The following is a 22663-nucleotide window of genomic DNA, read 5'->3' on the forward strand; positions in this document are numbered from 1 at the left end:
GAACCTGTTTCTCGATTCTCCTTTCTTCCATTTCTCCCTTTTCTTCAGCTGACCCGATTAATGCGCTGATAGAGTTACTCTTCCTCTTGTTTTTATTCTCTCTCTCTCTCTCTCTCTCGCTCGCCCTGTCGTTTTTTATTTATCCCCCTCCTGCTCTTCTTTTATTTCATTCAGAGTGTTTTTTTTTTTTGGTTTTGTTGTGCGAGTGCGTGGAGAGCCTTCCCTTTCTTTGTGCGACCTTGTTTTCTTTGTAAGAGACACTCACACCGGCCTGGGAAACTCTGGTGAACAATGGAGCCGAAGAAACGAGTGTACGAATGAAACAGAAAATAAAGAGGCAGAATAAAGAAAGGAAAAATAAGATCATGAGGGGGAGAAATTGATATTTAGGGCGAGAGGGAAAGGGGGGGGGAAAAGAAAAGATGTTCTGGTGTCTGATGGGTGAAAGTCGATCACTCGAGTAGTGACAGTCAAATCTGTTTGTTTTTTGTTTTAAGATTTATTTTTGGGGCTTTATTGTAGAGACAGGACGGTGGATAGAGTCAGAAATGAGGGAGAGATGCGCACTAACCACAATGCGACCGGCGACCAAAACTTCTAAATTGTTTAAAAAAGTTTTTTAAAAGTTTAAAATAATTCAACCTCAGATCTTCAGGTTTTTAAACCTGCTTGAAAACTTTAAGTAAATCCAAGAAGATGGGCCTTAAACCTGTGTTCTTTCTAATGTCCAGCAGAGGGCGATTCCATACGTTGCACTTGATTTATTCCCTCAGTTACAAGATTCTCAATGGATGTTTCTTCATTTAGCAAATAATGTTACAATTTTAGAGTAAAATAAAGAATAAAGGAACACTTTAGAGGAGTCTTTCCGACCATTTTTTTCTTTGGAGCCCCCCTACTTGCATCAAGCTGGGACCCCCAAGGACCCAATTGGGAAAAAACTCATATTGCAGACAGAAAGTAAAAAAAAGATCTTAACAGTTTTCATCGATAAAACCCCAACAGAAAAGATCCACACATGAAACTATCCAGCAGAGTAATCCTGATTAAAGGGGACATATTATGTAAAGTGTTTCTGAACATATATCTGGGTAACCTGAGAGTCTACTGACCCACAACATGTGAAATAAACCATCCAGTCCTTTGTTTGTGGTCTGCATAAGTCTTACAACACAGAAGCTCTGTTTCTAATGTGCTCTCCTTGTGATGTCACAATGGTAGCTCCACCCATGGACTCCGCCCCCCAGCCTAGAGCAAAACTTTTGCCATTTTTATTCTCGCTAGCGAAGGATTGATGTCTACCTGGAAAAACTCTGGTGCTTTAATCCCGAGAAACAGATGAAATAAATGTGTGAGTTTACTTTTTTAACATGTCCAACTAGTTAGCCTCCCACGTTTGAAGTGGATGATTCCAGAGAGGGGAGATGAAAAAGAAAGAGAGGAAAGAAAGTGACAAAGAAGAGAGAAGACAGAGGCAGAGAAGGAGAGGACAAGGCCGTGGAAAAGAGAGAGAGAGAGAGAGAGAGAGAGAGAGAGAGAGAGAGAGAGAGAGAACATCTGCCCATCTGTTTATACTTCTTCTTCCCTGGTGTAAATGGCAGAGGGGATGAGGCCCAGCTGTCATGTACACACACACACAAACACACACACACACACACACACACACACACACCGACAGACACACACACACACACACACCGACAGACACACACACACACACACACACACACACACACACCGACAGACACACACACACACACAGCGCAGGGAATTCAGTAGGCAATAATAGAGAGAGACGGTTGCTAATTCAAACTAATGGAGGGAGATGAAGATGGATGAGAAAGGGAGTAGGGGAGCAGAGGGAGAGACGTGGAGGGCGAGAGAGGCAGCATTACACAGAGAGAGAGAGAGAGAGAGAGAGAGAGGGGGGACAGGAAGTGATCGTTTCACTCTTTTAACAAATGTCACTTTCTTTATCGTAAAGATTACAAACCGGATAAATAAATATTCTGATTATGGAAAATATTAATGTCCATAATAATCTTTAATTTCCTAAAAATATAATGTGTTCATAAAAGATGACATTTAATCAATTAACTGTTATTAAAATCAGATTTACTAAATAATTGTATTTGTATTAAGAGCTGCAGATCAAACTTTTTATTTAGAGACATAAAGAAATGTGTTTTTTCTTGCGATATAATAAAAAAAAAAAAAATTGACAGTTCTTTACAAGATTTATTTTTGGGTTTTTTGTGCCTTCATTTTAAAGATATCACAGGTCGGACTTAAGCCTCTGTACATGGAGCGCCACACTAACCGCTCGGCCGCCTGCGCCCCACTTCTTTAAATTCTTGATTTTTATTGTTTAAAAAACTGCAAGGACACAGAGCAAGAGACAGGCATAGCGACGGTCACTACAGGGGGGCGGGGCTTAGACACATGACATAAAAAAAAGTCAAATTGTAAGCCTCTGTGTGCCCGTCTCCACGCAGGAGGGAGTGAGTGTTCATGGGACAAGGAGCGTCTGACCAGCCCCCCTACTGGAGTCCACGGCGGAGGACCAGGAGGAGGAGGGCCACCAGTAGGAGGAGGAGCTGGGGGAGGAGGTGCAGCAGGAGGAGGTGGAGGAGGAGGGAGGGGGCAGAGCATGGGAGCTGTCAATCAACAACAACTCCAGCAGCAACAACAGCTATTGGCTAACAGTAAGTATGCACATTAGTTTGAGCAGGCTGTGGCTCAGAGGTGAAATCGCTCGTCTTTCAATCGGAAAGTCCAGGGTTTGATCCCCCAGCTCTTGAAGTCGCATGAAATAAGACGTGTCACACACACATTCTGTCTTATCATACAAACAGAGGACTGTGTGGCTACATCAACCAAGCGAGGACCGATGGTTCTGGTCTTTTAAAAACAAAATTGAAACATTAAATTTAAAGGTTCATGATTTCATTTTAAAGATATTTCATAGAGGTGTAGACTGAAGTGGTGTCACACACACATCCTGTCTTATGGTACAAACGTGGGACTACGAGGCTACAGAAACAAAAAGTGGGGACCGATGTTTCTGATCCTTTAAAAAGAAAACAAAAAAAGAATAAAACAAGAACTTTAAAGGTCTTTTACCAAAGTATTATTTAATTGTGGTTTTTCATTTTGTTTTAGAGAAATTGCCAAGAGCGAACTTGCAGGCTTGAACGATTACACGCAGCAACACACACACACACACACACACTCACACTGGAAGGGTGTGTGTGTGTGTGTGTGTGTGTGTGTGTGTGTGTGTGTTTAAAGGGGTGGCAATATTTGTTAATGTACGCCATTTAATCTGTTCCCATCTCCTGTATTAACACTCTGCCGGGATTAATCAGCACACACTCTACTAAATGACTCAATTTATCAACACCACACACACACACACACACACACACACACACACACACACACACACACACACACACACACACACACACACACACACACACAGTCATACATATGGAGAGACACGCAAACAAACCGAAACACACTCATTCTAGCTCTTTTTCTTATTGCAGAAGTAATGTGTTTACACACAAACACACAGAGACACACAAAGACCGGGCAGCGGGAGGCGACAAACACTCACATTGATTATTCTATCACTTCAGTCGTCACGACAACAGCAATCAGTGTTATTGTTTCATTGGAATGAAAGCAGCCGCTTTTTTTTTTGTTTGTGTGTGTGTGTGTGTGTGTGTGTGTGTGTGTGTTTAGGACAGCTGAGGCAACAATCCTCTGGAGAATCGTTGTTTTTTGGGAGTTTGTCTTTGAAAAGCGGGGGCTATTTTAGGGTCGGGGGAGGTCTGAGATCAGAGGTTAAAGCCAAGGTTATGCTTTTAGGTGGCTCAGGGTTAGAGAATGGATTAAAGCTAATGGATCCTCCCCAAATATGCGGTGAGAGGTGGCGTTAGGGGGACAGAAAAGAGGGAAAGAAATGACAAAATGAAGAAAAAGGAATGATAAAGCGAGGAAAAGAAAAACAAGAAAAAGAAGGCATGCAGGAAATTGAGATAAAAGACTAAAACATTTCCATAAAGGGACAAGGAAGGTAAAAAAATGGAGACAAAATCAAAAGAAAAACATAAAGAATGTAAAGGGAAACAAGAGAAAGAAGATGTAAAGAATCAGAAATAGTCATTAACCCCCTTTTTCTTTCGCCTCATCACCCTTTAACCTCCCCGACCTCCATATTTTCTCCTTTTCTTTTCTTTCTCTCCCTCCTCTGCTTTGTCAACTTTTATTAGCGAGACATTTGACACGCCGATGACACCTCTCCCTCTCTTTTTCCTCAAGGTTAAGTTCAACTCAAGTTCACAGACAGAGAGCAGCCCACTCTCCCCCTTTTCCTGCCCTTTGATTCTCACAAAACATTTCCCTGTTTATTAAAAAAGGCAAATGTTTAAATGGTACACTTAATACAAAATAGACAGAGAGAGAGAAAGGAAGTAACATTTTATGCTCCTTGAATCGTAGAATTTGTATAGTCAAGTTTTTGGCTCTGGTTTTAAGATCAATTTGATTTCTTTTCTACTAGAAAAATCCACTCGCCTTCAATACCTCTTTTCAGAAAATCTCAAGAAATGCACTAAAAAGCAATGAATCAGTTCAACGACTGAAATGTTATAGACAATCTGAAAGACATTCATTGCACAGGACCAATAGTAAGACTGATTTGTTTAAGTCAGCCTTGGTTATTCAGTAAATTCAATTCAAAGGAAAGAGAGCAGCGACAGAGAAGGTGAAATTAGACACACACACTAAAGAGTGAAAGGAAACCTAAGAAATGATTCAAAACCCAATGAAATAAGAAGTTCAAGCAGCCAGACTAGCCCAGGGGAGTTTATTGTTTGTTGATTTTTGTTTTGTATTAAACTTTGACCTTTTTATCTGCCTTTAGAATCTCTTTATTTTCTCTTTAGAATTCCTGTTTTGTAAAACTCTGATAATGTCATGGATGAACCTACCCTACCAAACCCTTTGCTTTGTTTTTATTGAATTTTTTTTGTTTAATCGTGCTGTATTTGTACGCCCCACTTGTATGGATGATTTTATACTTTATAGTTTTTGATTGTATTATAAATAACCACAAAAAAATGAAATGTGCCAATAGTTTTGGAATGACCAAAAACAAAGGTTGAAAAAAGGCAACCAGAATACACTCAGCTTTTAGAAGTGCATAGCCTGATGTTAGCACGACCTTTACATCAGCAAATCATCTTCATATTTACAAGAATACCTTCTGAATTTGGGTTGTATAAGTTAGTCATTATTAGTCACACTAACTACAATAGACGGGAGGTTGCCCCTAACCCCCAAAAAATAATAATTATGAACTGAATGCTATGTTCATCTTTTTATTCTCTCCTTTTAGATGTCTTCTTTTATTTCAACATTTTACTTCAAAAGTTCACACACTGCTTTTTTCCCTCATCCACTCTTACCTGTCTTACTCAGGGTTGGACCTGCCCTTCATGATGATGCCCCACCCTCTGCTGCCCATGGGACTGCCTCCTGCCTCTGTAGCCATGGCAATGTCGCAGATGAACCACCTCAACACCATCGCCAACATGGCCGCCGCAGCCCAGCAGATACACACTCATGTACATCGCGCACCTGTCATCAAGGTAAAACACACATTTCATACATTTAAAAAACAACAACCACAGAGGACCGAAGTAGGTTCCCTGAGGAACTCCTCAAATATTAAACGTTGTGTATTTTCCTTAAAAAATATTCTTTAAAGAGCAATTCAAGGTGGTTTTCTGAATGTTGAAAGCCTTTGCTTGGAAAGTTCATTTTTATTTCGATTTGTTGTTTTCAATGTGCACAAACCAAGAATATACTGCAGCCTATCCGACTAGCTAGTTAGCGCAAACCTCCTCTATCGTAACATGATAGAGACATTTGAAATAACATGGTTTAGTTAATTCCTCTGGTTCAGATCTTGCAGGAATATGTTGTATTGATACATTTGTTTGTTTATTCCCTCTTTACAGGAGAGGGTGTGTGACAGTCCTTCTCTCTCTCCATCTGTGGATGAGACTAACACTCCTCTGCAGTCGCAGCCCAGCAGCTCGGCCTCCAGCTCGCCCGAAAGACTAGGTACATGCACATATCCATAAGACATTACTGTACACAGTCAATGATAAATTAATGATATAAATACTTGTTGAATTATTTTGATTGAATAATATGCAAAGTTTGTTAATAAAAATCTTTAAAATCATCTTTTTTTAAAGTCTTCTTTTGAAGTAATTTAAAAAGTTGTTTGGATAAAACACAACAGATATTTTTGAGGACTTTAGGATATATAGGATTTCCTTTTTTTTTCCAAACACAGATAAGCTCACTGTGCTTTCTCTTTCGACAGGATTGGTGTCAGCAGATGCAGATGTTGCGCTGGCCAACCCTGCTGCGCCCATCAAGAAAATAACAAAGGACAAAGGTTGGACCACACACACTTACACACACAAACATACAGAAAGGTATTCTCCTAAATGCACACCTCTGTCTGCTCTCCCACATACATTTCTACGAGTGAGGATCTTTCATTACGCACCTTAATCTAAACCCTCACCCATTTCCTTTTGACAACTGACAAATCGTCCTCACTTAAGGGGGCTTTCCTCATCTGCTGTATTTATACACAGACACACACACATAAACACACAGTGACTGAAAACACACTTGCAGAGACACACACAAACAGAGAAACAGAAGCGTCAGGATGTTCTGCCCCTCCTATTGATCACCTGTCTCTCGAGCTATCAATCAGATGAGCGAAGGAGGGGGGAGATAGATAGATGGAGGGAGGAGAGGGAGGTGGGGTGAGCGAGGGGAGACTAAGTGGAGGAGGCAAGGCTAAAAGGGATCAAGAGGTCACGCACTAAAAGCATGCGGGGCCTCTCGTCCCTCAATCACACTCTCTTTTCTCTCTCTTTGTATTTTCCATCCTTATAACACATTCTGTTGTCGTCTAATTCTTTTCTCTTCACCTCTCCTTCCTTCTTTTAATTTTCACTCCATTCGTACTCTAAAGCATCACTGCAGACATCAGCAGGAGCGGCAGAGGGGAGGCTTCCTATAAAATCAATAAGGGCAAAAAGGGCATCTGTTCCTGTCTCTGCAAGGAGCATAGATCTTGAGCTAAATCCAGACTAGTACGTTGAGGCCTTAATGCGACACACATTTATTTTGAGTCCACACTTCTCAGGTATTTATGAATCCTTAAAGTGGAGACTTTTGTAAATCCTGCTGACATTTAAGGATGAAAACTGATGGAGGTCCAGTCAAATATATGAAATGTGCTAATTGCAAGTTTGAAGGCAGGTTAGTTTTTGCTTATTTGCATTGTTTTAAACACGTCTGTGCTGGTAAATCATTGCCGTCGTGTTCATGGGTCTAGGTCTGGGAAGTTCTTCAAAAACAAATTTTCCTATGGGGACAACAAAGAGTATCGTATCGTTTTTTACAGTGTTTATCGTTTTGTTACAAATCTAATTTATTGTTTATTCTGTATTGTAATGTGCAGTTTTATTGCAACCCCCCCCGGTCCTCCCCCAAAACAGATTTCTTTTTGCACTATGAGAAAAAAAAAGAATACTTAAAAAACATATTTTTAAATGACTTTTGGTTCGATTAGATCTGATGCAATCTAAGGATTGGACATCAGGAAAAATCAAAAAGCTGAAAGGCTACACCCGTAACTCTGCATGTAGTGTTATGTTAAAAGTCGCTTTGCTTTCGGTCACCTTTGAAGTGACCAGTGAAATACAAAATTAAAAGGTCCCACATTGCTTTGTTTCATCGGTCACTTAGGAATCTCTTTCAAACAGTTAACAAATTGCATTTTCTCTCATTTTCTTGTTGGTAATATTTCGAGCTTCATGACTGGCCATGTGATATCTAGTTTTCAGGCTTGTGAGTGTGGAGGGAGATGGAAAAAGAACACTGAATAGGGGACGCCGGATAGCCTAGTGGTCATGTTGCGCGCCCCATGTGAGGAGGCTACAGTCCTGTTTGAGGCTGTTTTTATGTTTATATACTGTAAACACTGAATAGGAGAACTAAAAGGCAATCATAGGCACGTTATGATTCTCTAATCAACATTAAAAGTGACCGTTTAAGCAATAGTTCATTAGAAAAAGAATCAGGTATTTATTTCCTGTTGATAACTACAAAACTTTAAGGAGCCTCTCCGACACAAAAAGTGTTAACTGCCCGTCTCAGGGGAAAAAAACAGACAACAAAATGTGCTCTGTGGCCTCCCTCCATCTGGAAGGTATATTGGAGCAATTACGGCTGCAGAACTACACAATAAACTAAACCTGTGTTTGTGATAGAAAATGACCTTCCTGTGTGTCATATCCTTGGTCTGCTTTGTGTGTTTGTGTCTTCTTCATGCTGCAGATTGTCTCCAGATTGTGTTGCATGTTGTGTTGATGACCAGTTAATGCTAAAATTAAACTTTAAATGTGCGACTAGAGGGAACATTTATGATGTTTTGGCTCAAACAATATGCAAGTTGTGTGTTTTATAAGTATCATATCTGGTAGTTTTAACGTCCCGTATTGGGCGATATTTGAACAAAGTTTTTCTTTCTGTTAGAGGTCTGGACCCCTCACTTCCCTGATTATCCTTAACCCCTCCTCTGGCGTCCTATGTTTAAAAATCAAAGCGCCTGTTTCTTCCTTTTTTTTAATCCTTTAAATGCTGGGTCTTCTTTTTTTATTCCTTCCACGTTTTCTCGCTCCACCATGCCATATTTGTAAGGTTTCTCAATTTTCACCTTTTCCCTCTTTCCATATCACTAAACACTTATTCTGGGGAGACAAAACTGACATTTTAACACCAAAATGAGGTGAATTATTTGAAATGCTTTGTCAACTTGTACAGTTAAAGACGAGAAACGAGTAGAAAGAGACAAAATGAACAAAATGGTAATCATGGTGGTCAGGTATAACGATGAAGGGATGCTGAAGCAGAAAAAGAGGTCGCTCCGGGCAAATTAGTAATTTTTAGGGGGGGATCAGAATACAATTTAGTTAACTAAAAATATTTTATACTTACCCCCTTCCCCTCCCCCCACAAGAACAAGACGGACAGAGACAAGAAGAGGTGAGAAAGGGGAAAGAAAAAATTTAATAAAAATCGTAGATTTGAATTGATTTATTTATTTTGAACCTCAAAAAATAGCTGTAATTAAAAATATGTAGAAAACAAATAAAGTAAATACACAACATAAGAAAGAAAAGTAAACGTCCTTCATTCGTTCAAGTTCTAACTTAACTCAATTTAATTGTTATTAATTATACAATAATATAATATAAAATAATTACTTGTATACCATCATTTAATTACATATTATGAATCTTCCCATCACCATATTATAACTATTTACAGTGCACCGTCACCAGTAACAAAGCCCACAAACAATTAACTAAATCATAAACTGAACTGGTTGGTTACTTCAGAGGCAGGTCATGAGGACATTTTGGAAAGAGGACAAAATTGGAAACAAAAATTAGAAAAAGAGATGGAAAGAAAATTGTGAATGTTTGAGAGCAAAGAGGAAGAATATTTGAAGATGAAGGAAAAAGAAAAGAAAAGGTGATGAAGGAAAGATATAAGAAAGAGAGGAGAGAGGGGGATGTATGGATGAAGAGGCAGATAGGGGATAGAGATGGTGTGTGTGTGTGTGTGTGTGTGTGTGTGTGTTAGAGTGCATCTTAATCAGCGTTAATTTCACAGCAGAGTTAACCCAGTTGTCAGTGTGTTAGGCATTAAGGGCTGATCAGACACTGTGACGCACTCGCAATGAACACACGCACACACATGCACACACAGACGCACAAATCAAGGATGTCTTTAATCCCTGCCAATTAGTACCCCACATGATTGTCTGAATACTAACGACCGCTCCATGTAAGTGTGTGTGTGTGTTGGGTGTAATTGATTTCTCTGATGCTGCTCCGTTGACTTTTATTCGTTCGTAAACGTCAACATTTCATAAACTTCGAGTGCGAGAAGACGTGTCGCTGATAGAAACATGCCGTCTCCAGAATATTCATGTGTACTCAAACTGTCCTTTTAAAACGGGTTTTAAGGCGACACTAAACGTCTGTTTGATCCATATGAAGGTACAGGCAGAACATTTTAGTATGGTTAAGCATTAAGACTGGAAACTACGGTGGCTGGGAAGTGTGAGACACTTCTGCAAAGCTTGAGACAAATGTACATTTTGGTAAATATTTTTACATTTTATGAAACACAATTACGAAAGCAAAACACTTTAACTGGCAGAACACTTTTGTCAGTCCCCAAACAAATTTACAAACCACAGAGTCATACCGGAAAGGGAATTTACCAAATGCTGGAAGTGACCCGGATGTGATTGAGTGGCAAAAGTGTTCTGTCGTGTGTGAATCTGTCTCACCGCTCCTGAAAGTGTTTCACATCTTGTACATTTGTTTTCCAAAATGTAAATTTGCTTTCTCCTCCTTAGTAATGTACATTTGTCCCCAACGTTTGTAAAAGTGTTTCAAATTATGTAATTTTGGTTTGCACTTCCTTGCCACCGCAGAAAACAGCTAATCGAGCTGATTTTATGCTAAACTAGGCTTAAGTTTGATGAACTTTCATATCTTAAGATTTAAATTTAAAGGCAGGTTTGTGTTCATGCTGGGTTTTGAAGTCTCTTTTTCTTTGTTTAAAAAGGTAAAACTATTTGTAAAATGTGTGAAATAATACAAACGCACATTATTCCATGTATACATAGTATTACAAATATTCACTATTTGTTGTCAAACTCCTTAACTAATTACTTTTAACATCTACCATAATACGTCAAAGAAAAGCCCGTCCCGATTGAAGGCCCAGTCCCTTTTAGCAGCCTGGTGTTGCTGCATGTTTGGACAAATAAATGCAGCTCTCAATGAGACGCCCCAAAGCATTTAGTGTTGATTAGATGAACAACGACATCTGTCCAAGAAAGACAGAATAATGCTCGTGTGTGTTCAGGACTTGAAGCAGGTTTACATGCCGTCTTAAACTGCACAATCAAATCAGAGACTCTTTATTGATGCGCTATCGTTGTACAGTTTCACACTTTTTCCTATCTATGCTGTGAACTAGGGCTGGGAAATATATCGAGTTTTTAAGATATATCGATATATTTTCAAACAGATATAGGGTAAGACAATATCGTTAATACCGATATAGTTTATGTCGCATTAAAATAACGTTCTCGAGGGGCCAGGTCTCCTTTTTCTCATCTCACTGATGATGACTGACTGTCTGTCCCTCTTCACCCTGCTCCTCCTCTCTCTCTCTTTTATTGTATTTAAGGAACATTTTTGTTTTATAATATTACTTTTTAAATTCACAATCAGGTAGTTTATTTATTTTCCATGTGTTTTCACTGTTAATAAAATACATATCCATATATATCGAGTATCGCCATTCAGCTAATCAATATCAAGATATGAGTTTTGGTCCATATCGCCCAGCCCTACTGTGAACCAGTTGTGTTTGAAAAATAATTAAAAGCCCGTCTTCTTTTGACGCCCGCCCCCACAAAAAGTCAGGATCAATTCATAAATAAGTAAATAAAAGCCCGGGCTATTAATAGATGTTTTACGGTAATCACATCCAAAAGAGACTAAAGTTTATTTAACAAAAACAGTTGGTTTTTTCTTCACAGAAGAGTCTTCACTTGGACACACCCTGCCCCCTGGATTCCCCGCCCCGTTCCTATTCGCCGACGGCCTGTCGTCTGTGGAGACTCTGCTCACGAACATACAGGTAAACTTCCTGTTTTTATTGTACCTTTAGTTTTGATAGATGTTTCCTTGATAAATGGAGAGGATTGACTCAGGTAAATACAGTCGTCTTCTATTTAAAAAAAACAAAGATAATTGAATAAAATGTTTTAACCCTCAGGGCTTGTTGAAGGTGGCGGTGGAGAACGCCCGGGTGCAGGACAAACAGATCCAGGCGGAGAAGAGGGAGCTGAAGATGGAGCTCTACAGAGAACGAGAGATGAGGGAGAGTCTGGAACGACAGCTCACCTCCGAACTACAGAGCAGAGGTCAGAAAAACACAAAAACACTCAGTTATTGTGCTTTTTCAAGTATTATCAGGGACAATCAAATAGTGATCTATGCACTTGGGACTGTGCCGCTGCTGAGAAGAATAACTTTTAAATAAATGCAGCACAGTGGAAACTACAACGTCTCTCTGAAATGTAGTGGAATATGAGTAGAAGGTGATATAAGATCATTTAGGAGTACCACTAAATTCTGCTTCAGTACAGTACACCTCAAATAAGGAGTTTATTTTGGTTTTCCTTCGCCCTCAGTTGCTTGGTCCCATTCTATACTTCTCTCTTATTGGCTGTCGGGTTCCATTTGGGAAGTGCTGACATAATAATCTGAATTTCAAATCAGCAAGAGAAATTAGGACTGGACCACAGGAAAGAGTTTGGTGATAAAGTATAAAGAGAGAGGAAGTTCTGCTCGGTGACGATTACAAGACTTCAGTGTTCATGTCCCGCCTCCTGTGAACTCAAAAGTAAAAACAAGAGAAGATATTATATGTCTTTTTGGAGTCAATATCAGACGCCATATTGGGTTGTTTAGGTCTGAGGACAAGGGAAGATCCAGGAACTCAAATCAGACTTAAAAAAATAACCCTCAACCCGTCGTTTTCCCTCTCTCAGCCTCGATCCAGAAGCGTCTGAAGAAGGAGAAAAAGGCCAAGAGGAAGCTGCAGGAGGCGCTGGAGTTCGAGTCGAAGAGAAGGGAGCGAGTGGAGGACGCTCTGAAGCACTCGTCTTCGTCCTCCCCCTCTCCGGAGCCGCTGCACGTCGCCAACAACAACAACACCAAGAACGGTACCACCGAGTGTTTGTTGCTTTATTTCAGGGTTTGTTTTTTTGTCTGCATTTCTGCCCCCTTTTGCCCCTTTGTCTTGTTTCGATCTGTTTTCTTAAAAACTTTTTATACTGCTTGCTCAGTTTTCTACAAATTGTTTCCCTTGTTTGTTAACTATCGAATAGACTTCTGTTTTCTCTTTGTTTTTATTGTTTTGGCTTGAATTCTTTTCATCTTAGCCTCTTGTGTTATCGTTCCTACATTTTTCTCAAGGCTTCTTTCTGCCTAAATGTTTCTATTTGGTTTTCTTGATCTTTTACAATCCATCTTTGATTTGATTCTTCTTCTGTGTTTTTCTCAGGCTTATGTCTTCGTCTGTTGCATCATCATGTTCTAGACCCGTGTTTACCTAACACTTGTTTATATGCGCTCTTAAAACTGAACGCTTACAGACTGGTGCCGGTTTTTTTTTTTCACTCTCTCTTCCATAAACTTTGGGGTAATCAGCAGCAGCAGTAAAAAGTGCTATTAATCCGTCTGTGTAACTTCAGTCGAATCCCATTGGGAGGTGAAGTCCCCTCCTTTCATGTGGGCCCCAAAGGTTTTTAAGCCTTGGTTAAGTCTGCCAAGGTGGCGGCCATATTGGTTTTGCAAGACGAGATATGCTGTTCACTGTGCAGTTTTGCAAAAAATATTTAGTGCTCCAACTATTTCCAAAACATTTTAGATTTTTTTGATTCTCAAAATGTATTGAGACAGTAGATGGGCAGTTCATGCAACTGTTGCAACAGGGTTAAAATAAATCTCTCTCTTGCCATTGGGTCACATGCAAAATAAGGTCCCGTTATGGCGCACCAGAAAAAGGACTTCTCTTTACAAAATGACCAGAAAAGTACAGTTTTGACTTATAATACCTTCATTTCTGATATACAGCTGTTACCTCTACAAAGAGCCAACATTTAGTTGTTCCACGTTTCTCAGATGTCGTCACTTGAAGATGTTCCTTATCGTGTAAACTGAAAATATTGGATTTAAGCCCTCAACACTTTGATTTTGGATAGGTTTGGTGGCCATTTTTATTGACCAAACTGTATTTTATTAAACACTAAGTACACTGAGCATGGCAAACTGAAGACTCTTGAGCGCTTTCTTCCTGACAAACTACAATAAAACCACATTTGCTGTAATATCGGCAGATTGATTTATCGGTCTGGATCTAGCTGTTGCAGTTCTATAATCCATTCCTTGATCATAAATGATATAATCAGCATCTCTTGTGATATTCAATTAAACATTTTGGTCCATTTATTTTGGCAAAATCCAAACAAATAATGGTTCCAGCTTTTTAATGGTGAGAATAACCCACTTTACAAATGTAATAAAAAGAATATCTTTGTGTTTGGACTGTTTTTATCACAAAAACACTGTTGAAGACGTCCCCAAGGATCGGGGGAAACTGTGTTCCTCTTTTACAGCGTTTTTGATATTTAATAAGCTAAACAACTGATCAATTTGTCTAAAATATAATTGGCAGATTCATTTACTTAACGAGGAGAATTGTTACTTGCCGCTCTAATAATACCAGAGCTCGTCTTTTCCAAAAACGCTCTCACTGGATTTGTTTTGAGAATGCAGCCAAATGTGTTCTTTCCCCTAATATCCAAATACTTTTAAACACGACAGTTAAAGTGCTTTGAAGAGGACAAAATTTAAAAATAGCGTCCAAAAATATAATTCTCTGGACAAATGGTTGTTTTTGTGGCTTTTTGTTCTTTGTAAATCCAGTGGGTTTTTTTTTTGTTGCCCTGAGCTCAGTTACAAGGTGCTGTTTGTGTTTTATTAGCCGACCCGCTGAGACTCTGTCCTGTCTTTGTGTTTCATACCAGACGCTGCTGTAGCCGAGGATAAACCTGAACTTAATGGAAACCAGCAAGACAACGGTGCTGTACAAGGTACCTGAACGCACACATACACACACACACACACACACACACACACACACAAACAATAAAAAAAACAAACATGGAACACACACACACAGGAGCTCAGTCGGATACACACTCATGCATTACAGAGTCATGTTGATACACAAAATAACAGATATGACACTGCACACAAGTGTGTTCAAAGGCACTATTTTTATCTACACACACACACACACACACACACACACACACACATGGTGGGCACATGTGTGTGTTGGGGCCCCGGCTAGATTAGTGGAGACATGAAGCAGACACTGTGGCCTCCCTTTGATGTGCACCTTATCAGACACACATGTGACTGCGTGTGTGTGTGTGGAAATATTTCATTGAGCGTATGTCAGTGTGTGTGTGTGTGTGTGTGTGTGTGTGTGTGTGTGTGTGTGTGAGAGAGTGGATATTTGTGTGTCAACATGACTGTATTTCTTTAAAGACTGTGTGTGTGTGTGTGTGTGTGTGTGTGTGTGTGTGTGTGTGTGCTGAGGACCAGTTTGAAATATAGACCTGGAGTTGGAGGACACTAAAAAAGTAGGGCATTTTTTTCAGTTGTTTTGGACCATGAGGGCTTATTTTGGACAGTGCGGACATTTAAAAAAAGCAGGAGTAGCTTTGGAACTTGTAGACGTGTTTAACAATGACCACTTTGTTTTTTAAAAAAAGGAAATTTTGACAATTTGAGAAATTGAAAGAAGGGAGGACATTTTATGGATAGAAAGGACATCTGGGAAATCTGGTTATCTTTTGCAAACATTTCAGTTTAAATTGGACGCTAAATTAGGGTCAAGTTAGTAGTGGTAGCGGTCTTGCCAATTGGCTATAAAGGGGGGCGTGGTACTGGGAGGGGCTTACAGCTGAAAAAGGCCCAAGATGTTTCAGGAAAAGAGAACTTTTGTGACTTTATCGAGAATATCTTTTGTGCAGGATTTGGAAGAAATATTGAGTATGTTTTGCAAATTTTGTAATTTTTGATTTCAAATTAAGGAATTTTTTGAAGATAACTAACGACACGATATGAAATTATACAATAGGATAGGATCCGACATGGTCTGACAAGTGAGTGTGAGGGAAATCTTTTTGTTAAGCTGTTTTTTTTTACGGCTTGTAAGGCGGGAAAGTCAGGACATTTTTGGGGTTTGAAGCACGAGGGGGAACAAAGAGTGAAGACGTCTCAGGTCGTCTCAAGATCATACAGATGTTTGAGGGTTAACGCTCCGGTTCAGGTTGGAGTCGTGGAACTCGAGGAGAGCATTATGCCAATGAGGGTCCTCACAAGTACAGTACTGATGCGTGTGTGTGTGTGTGTGTGTGTGTGTGTGTGTGTGTGTGTGTGTGTGTGTGTGTGTGTGTGTGTTTGTGTGTTTTAGTATGCATGTGTCGTCCTCCCTCCACCAGCTGTGCTCAGTCCTCCCTGACATTGAAAACCTTCACTTGAAACTCTGCGTGTGTATAAATGAATATCTACGGGAACACACACTCTTCTTTATGTGTGTGTGTTGTACCTGTGGTTGTGCATTTTGGTGCGTGTGTGTGTGTGTGTGTTTGATCCACACTCTGGTGAGACAGGGAACTCTAATTAGCTCTCTCTCCTCTTTAGACCTCTTTTAGATCCCCTCTCTTCTGCAAGCCAAGCACTCCGACACACACACACACACACACACACACACACACACACACACACACACACGCAGACCCACCTGATTTCATTAATGTTGATTGGCCCAGTAGGACCCCTTTGCCGCCTTGCTCACACACACTCGCATTGACAAACACACACTCATCCCTCCTGCCATAAAAGCATTTTGCACCTACAGAGGTTTATAAACACACACACACACACACACACACACACACACCTCTCCCCTGCCTCTCTCACCTTCCACACTCTTAATTAACGAGTGAAGAGAAAACTGCTGAATACAAAGAAAGACATCGCATTACAATCAGAAAGAGAGGCAGGGAAAGAAGGGAGGTAGTAGGAGGAGAAAACGAGGAGCAGGGGAGAAAGAGAGAGAGAGAGAGAGAAAGGGGAGGAGAGAGAGAGAGAGGGGGGGAGGAGAGAGAGAGGGGGGGAGGAGAGAGAGAGGGGGAAAGGAGTGCGATCATTTTTTTCTCTGGTCTTTTAAGGTGACTAATTGGCCGAACAAAATATAGAAAAGATGGAGGAGGATGAGAGGGAAGGATGGGGCGGATGGAGGGAGGAGGAGAAGAAGTGGGACAGGAGGAGAAATAATAGAAAGAAGCAGAGGAATAAAAGAGGAGAAAGAATGAGGAGAGGAGAAAAAAGGGAGGATGAGTAAGGAGGAACAGGAAGAGGGAGAAAAGGTGGAGAGGGAAGTGGAGTAGAGGAGCTGGAGGATCAAGGAAGAGAGGAGGAGAAGTGGAAATTAGCTGAAGAAGCAGAAGACGAGAGAGAGAGAGAGAGGAGAGAAAGTGGTCTGAAATGATTTTTAAAAAGGTGACAAAAAAGGAGAAGCAAGGGGAACAGTGGCTAAGAAAATGAGGAGGAAGAGAGGGGTGAGGAGAGGTGAAGGAAAGAGGAAAAGAATAAATGGATGGAAAACAAAATGATGTAAATTGAAAGAATGGAAAACAGTGGATGAGAAAAAGATAGAAAGTGGAAAAAAGGAAAGGAGCTGAGGAGGATCAGAGAGGAAACTCTGGGAAGGATGAGGAAAAGGCACAAGAAGGGAGGAAAGACGGAGAAGGAGAGGAAGAGGAGACAACAAAAAGTTAGGGGGGAGCAAGAAATTAGAAGACAAGAAGAATAGATAGAGGAGGAAGGAACAGGAGAAAAGGGAATGACAAGGTGGAGGAAGAAAGGAGAGAAAAAGGGGAAAGTAAAGGAGGATGTGACGGGGTTAGAGGAGATTAGGAGGAGGAGGAAAAAGGAGGACAGGAGAAAGAGGGATGAGGAGGAGTGGATTCCTCAGGAGGGAGTTGAAAAATGTGACCTTGTTCCGAGACCTGGTGACATTTTCTCCACCCAGCTGATCGACTTTTAACAAGGCAGGTCAGCATCATTTTTAACCAGGACACACACACACACACACACACACACACACACACACACACACACACCTACACACAGGAAAGGCTGCAGGTGTATATTATAGTGACAGATAGAGGTGAGAGAGGAGGGGAAACGGGTCAAATACCGAGAAGAAAGTCGAAATATGAGAAGAAAACGAGAGAGAGATAAAACAAAATACATTCATTGAATTTAAATAAAAGGAAAAATAATTTTTAAAATGCTCACAATTACACACTGCTTACATCTTATGACGGGAAAAGACTCTGAATTCAAGAGTAATATAGTAAAAAATCTTTGCTCAGGGGTAATTAGAAAACAATTATAACTTTCACTTCCATCAAAATGATCATTAAACTACAAAAATGGCGGTAAATATGCAACTGGAGCATAAATATTTTTTGAAGAAATGTGATTAAAAAAATTTCTGGATAAAGATGCTAAAAAAGTGATAAAACATTTTCATATTTTCTGCTTTGAATGTTATTCATCGATAGTTTTTGATGTTCTTGGACAACAACCTTGGAATATTTTAATCTGGGAAAACTTTTAAGTCACTTTCTGCCCTTTTTCTGAATAAAATTTGGCGTTAAATAAAATTATGAGAACTATAATTAGTGTTAGCGCTAAAAAAAAGGGCATGATGAGACTACAAATATGGCGGAAAACAAGACACAAAGACTACAAAATAGTGTTGAACAAGATACTTCTTCCACGGCGGCTCTATTAATACAGCTTTTGTCTTTATCTGATCTTAAATATTCAACAATATGATTCTTCATCAACTTAAATTAATTTACAAAAACTTTGTTAATCCAGTAAACGACTCAACAAGGTTTTTTTATGGCAAAAATGTTGAACATCCCCCGATTGAAGCAGCTGAAATGTAAATATTAAGTTCATTAAAAAGCTTTAGGGAAATTGGGATATCATTTTCCTTTTTCTGATTGGGTCTTTTTTGAACAATAAATGAAAACAAAACCCTCAGAAAACACATGTTTAGATTGTGAGAGGAAAAAATAGTTTCCAAAATTGACAGCCAAAGCAAAACATATTAAAAAAATGTCCCAGTGTGAACAACTTTAAGCTACAATGAGAGGAAAAAGGAAAGATACAGATGTAAGTTTTAGGGACAGCACCGAGGGGGAATCAAAGCTGCGACTTTTTTAGAAGTTTTTGGACAGTTTTTGCTGCCTAGAGGAGAAAAGCAGCGGACAGGAGAGGACAGAGAGAAGAATGGGTCGGGATAAAAATAATACGAGGGGAACAGATAGAGGACAGGAGGGAGCAGAGGAGGAGGAGGAGGAGGAGGGGATGCATGTAGAATAGAGGGATGAAAGAGGAGGAGAGGAGGGGGGGTCTGAGTGATAAAAATAGGGGAGGGCAGGAGATGAAGTGGAGGAGAGGAGGGGAATACGAAGGAGGAAACGAGGGGCGAGCGAGAGATGAAAGAGAAAATTTAAAAAAGTTTTTTTTCCCCCTCCAACATGCAGACCTGAAACCTGTTTTATATCTAGAAAAAAAACCACAAAGGTGATGAATAGAGGACAAACGAGGGGTTAAGATGAAGAGGAAGAGGAGAAAAAGAGTGGAGGAGGGCAGGAGGAAGACGAGGGAGGGCAGGTTTATGGTTGCTGTTATGCAGAAATGTAAACACTTTGCAACGTTGGCAGAAAACAATGACACCGCGGGGAGAGGAAGAGGTGCACGCGTGTGTGTGTGTGTGTCTTTGTGTTACATGCATGGTTGTGTGTGCACGTGAGGCCGCGTGGGTGGGTGCAGAAACAGCACTACGGGGAGCGGAAGGAGAACGACGGAGGTGAAATGAGAGAGAAAGAAGGAGAGGCAAAAAAAAAAGAGGGAGAGAAGGAGACGATGGGGCAACATTGGAGATTTGAGATTTGTATCATAAACGGATGCAGCATAAAGGGAGAACAAGACGCAACACTTAATAATCATGATCAAAGTATGAAGTTCTTGTGGAAATGTTGCATAATAGATTTGAATTTAAATGGGTTGAAAGCTGTGACCACAAAATAATAGAAACAGGAGCACCTGTTAAAAGTGCATTACAACAATGCAATGAGAGAGAGGATAAAATCCTGCTTCAAAAATGTCACCCAGATTTCGGTTTGATGTTATTGTTTAGTGGACAAACTTGCCCTGAAGGATGAGGTTTACCGCAAATTACGACTTCCGATTCGTCGTTTTAGACCTTTAAAAGTTTTGACATCCTGCGTTAAAGTCCCCATGTGTTAAATGTTTATTTCATCAAGCATCATATGAGTATTTTAAAATCAAAATAACTGAATTTTCTCTTCCTGTAGAACGTTTCAAATGTCTGATGACTCATCCTTCACACAGAGGCAGTGACTCATTTTTCAACCAATTAAAAAAGCTTTTGGCAAAGCTAACGATCCAATCAAATTAATCCCAACGTTATGTCCCGTCTGCTATCTTGTGATTGGTTCTTTCCCATTTCAGTAGGAAATACTGGTGAGAGTAAGTGGTGAGAGAACACATTGCTCTGAATTATCTTGCTGAGGTTTATGTAAATTTAAAAAAAATAGTGGGCCTAGAAAGGAACCTTGAGGAACACCACACTTACAAAAAATGAGATGAAGTGGAATTCGACATGACAACAAACACGGATCTATGGGACGGACTGTAGAAGTCATAAAGACACTCACTTCTATTGTAAATTGAAAATCTTTAGTTTTGGACTGTTGGTTAGAAAATAGCCAATTAAATCTGAGCCGGCTTGTTTTGAAATTTCAAAAATGGACAAGATGAAAAAAGAACTGAAATGTATTACTTGGCTTATTTACCTTTTTTGTTTTTTTGTTTCCCCCAGAATCCCGGCCGTTTCTCAAGACCCCCATGATGTTCTAGGAACACAAAAGACTCCCAACTTCACAAAACCCTGCCTCTTCCTAAACGTGTCCCCGCCCCCTCCTGCACAGAAGAACTCCACCAGCCCGGTTTCTACGGCAGCCCGGATCCCCACCGCAACGACCTCCCCCGGCGGGATTCTATCTTTGCAAACTTTTAAATGTTGCTCCGATAAACAATGAGACCACGCAGACACGCAAAACCCCCAATTTTGGACTTACATGGGGAGGTGTGTCTACTTCTTTCTTCTCTTTCATCTTTTTGGAAAAACTTAAAACCATTCATTCCCATTTTTCTCCCTGCATCAGGACTTCTTTCATCCATTGATTGGTACGAAAACTGACAAATACGCATTATTCCCGAGCAAAGGCAAGGACAAGAGAATCATTATGAAGGAAATGAACCGGACTTGATTTGGACAGACAAATTCAAGAGTCAGCTTGGTGGAAATGCTTGGGTCAAATGACTGGTTCTTTTAAATGGGGAATATTTGATCCACAGGACCAAACAACTGTTTCTGAAGGTGGAGAAAAGACAATATCGGTTTAATGAAAACACTAAAGGTTCTTCTTTACGCTCTAAAAGAAAATTGACGTTTTGTGACCCATCTCTGGATTTGACGCAACTTCTGAACCCTCCTCTGATTGGACGATATCAGCCTTTCTGAGGAGCTCGGGCCTCGAAGAAGAGCATTTTCGGAAAAAAAAATAAGTGGAAGAAAACATCGATAGGGGGGAAAAAACTGAAGAAAAACAGGAGGAAAACAACTTGAGAGGCTATTTCTGTCTCTCACGTTTCATTCATTTTTGTTTTCCGTACAGGGACTGAAAAAAATGCATGGGAAAACTTGTCTTATGTTGTCATTTGGCTCTCTCTTAAACATCCTCACTTTCTTTACTTCATTCCTTCCCTGTCCCCTCCTCTTCTATATCTCTTTTTTCCCCTCTTTATTTTCTCTTCTTCTGTCTGTAAGGAGGCATTACTCTGAAAGTGTTGGATGCAGCTTTTCAATGTATAACATGTTTTCTATCACCCTTAACTTGTGAAATCAGTTTTCTCAAACGATGCAAAAGTTTAAAAAAACAAAACAAAAAAAAAACCTTTTTTTATTATGATGGAGTGATTTTTAGACACGATATTATATCCTAAAAAGGTACTTTGAATTCTATTCCTTCACTTTGGACATTTTCACCTTTTGAGCCCTGTTTGACTCCCCTGACCTGAAACAATGAAGTCGAGTTTCTGGTGTTTGTGATAAAAACTAAAAGAGCTTGATTTTCCCAACTCTATCATGACTTTCCATGATTCTCTTCAGTTGTAGAAATCAAGCGCTCCTCAGCTAAATCAAACACACAGAAACTTTTTATCCCCTGGTTTTTCTGACCTATTACGAGTGCAGACTGTTGTGTTGCAGTTTTCTTTATTCCACCGCGTGTTTTTATTTGTTTGTTTCATTGTTATTTACTATCTGAAAAATGTACGGGAGGGGGGGATGAGGAGGGGTTAGGTGGGTGGGCGGGTTTGGGCCAGTGTGGGGTGGGCGGGGTTGGGGGGGGGGGGGGAGGGTTAAAGGGATATTCCTTGTAGATAGAAACAACATTCAGCGTTTTCTTGTTTTTTTTGTTTCATGATTTTTTTTCTCCTGATGATCTCTCAGTCTGTCACTGTTCTCTGGGTTTGAGCTGACTGCAAATATACAGTATTATAATGACTGCTGTCTGATCCTGTGTTACACTCTCACACACACATCGTTCACATCCATGATTTATTTTGATGGTATGTGTTACTGCTTATAGACAAATGAGACAATTTAGATGAAAATCATGTTCAAGCTGTCTCAAAAGACACAAGAA

The 22663-nt window shown here is 40.0% G+C and overlaps 1 protein-coding gene across 3 annotated transcripts in view; it reads left to right on the top strand.

The window, feature by feature from the left end:
• Positions 1 to 22312, top strand: part of LOC132958570 (dachshund homolog 2-like) — an 81069-nt gene extending 58757 nt beyond the window's left edge. Inside the window, exons 4-12 of one of the 3 annotated variants that reach the window (XM_061031496.1) lie at positions 2496 to 2705; positions 5491 to 5660; positions 6033 to 6138; positions 6407 to 6481; positions 11720 to 11838; positions 11977 to 12124; positions 12755 to 12928; positions 14795 to 14860; positions 20773 to 22312. In XM_061031496.1, coding sequence (XP_060887479.1) covers positions 2496 to 2705; positions 5491 to 5660; positions 6033 to 6138; positions 6407 to 6481; positions 11720 to 11838; positions 11977 to 12124; positions 12755 to 12928; positions 14795 to 14860; positions 20773 to 20810 — 1106 coding nt within the window. In that variant the 3' untranslated portion in view covers positions 20811 to 22312. The remainder of the gene's footprint in view (positions 1 to 2495; positions 2706 to 5490; positions 5661 to 6032; positions 6139 to 6406; positions 6482 to 11719; positions 11839 to 11976; positions 12125 to 12754; positions 12929 to 14794; positions 14861 to 20772) is intronic. The other 2 variants (XM_061031497.1, XM_061031498.1) reach the window with 2 other exon arrangements.
• The last annotated feature ends 351 nt before the right edge of the window (positions 22313 to 22663 follow it).

This window comes from Labrus mixtus, chromosome 23 (assembly GCF_963584025.1).
Source record: "Labrus mixtus chromosome 23, fLabMix1.1, whole genome shotgun sequence".
In the NCBI taxonomy this organism is placed as follows: Eukaryota; Metazoa; Chordata; class Actinopteri; order Labriformes; family Labridae; genus Labrus; species Labrus mixtus.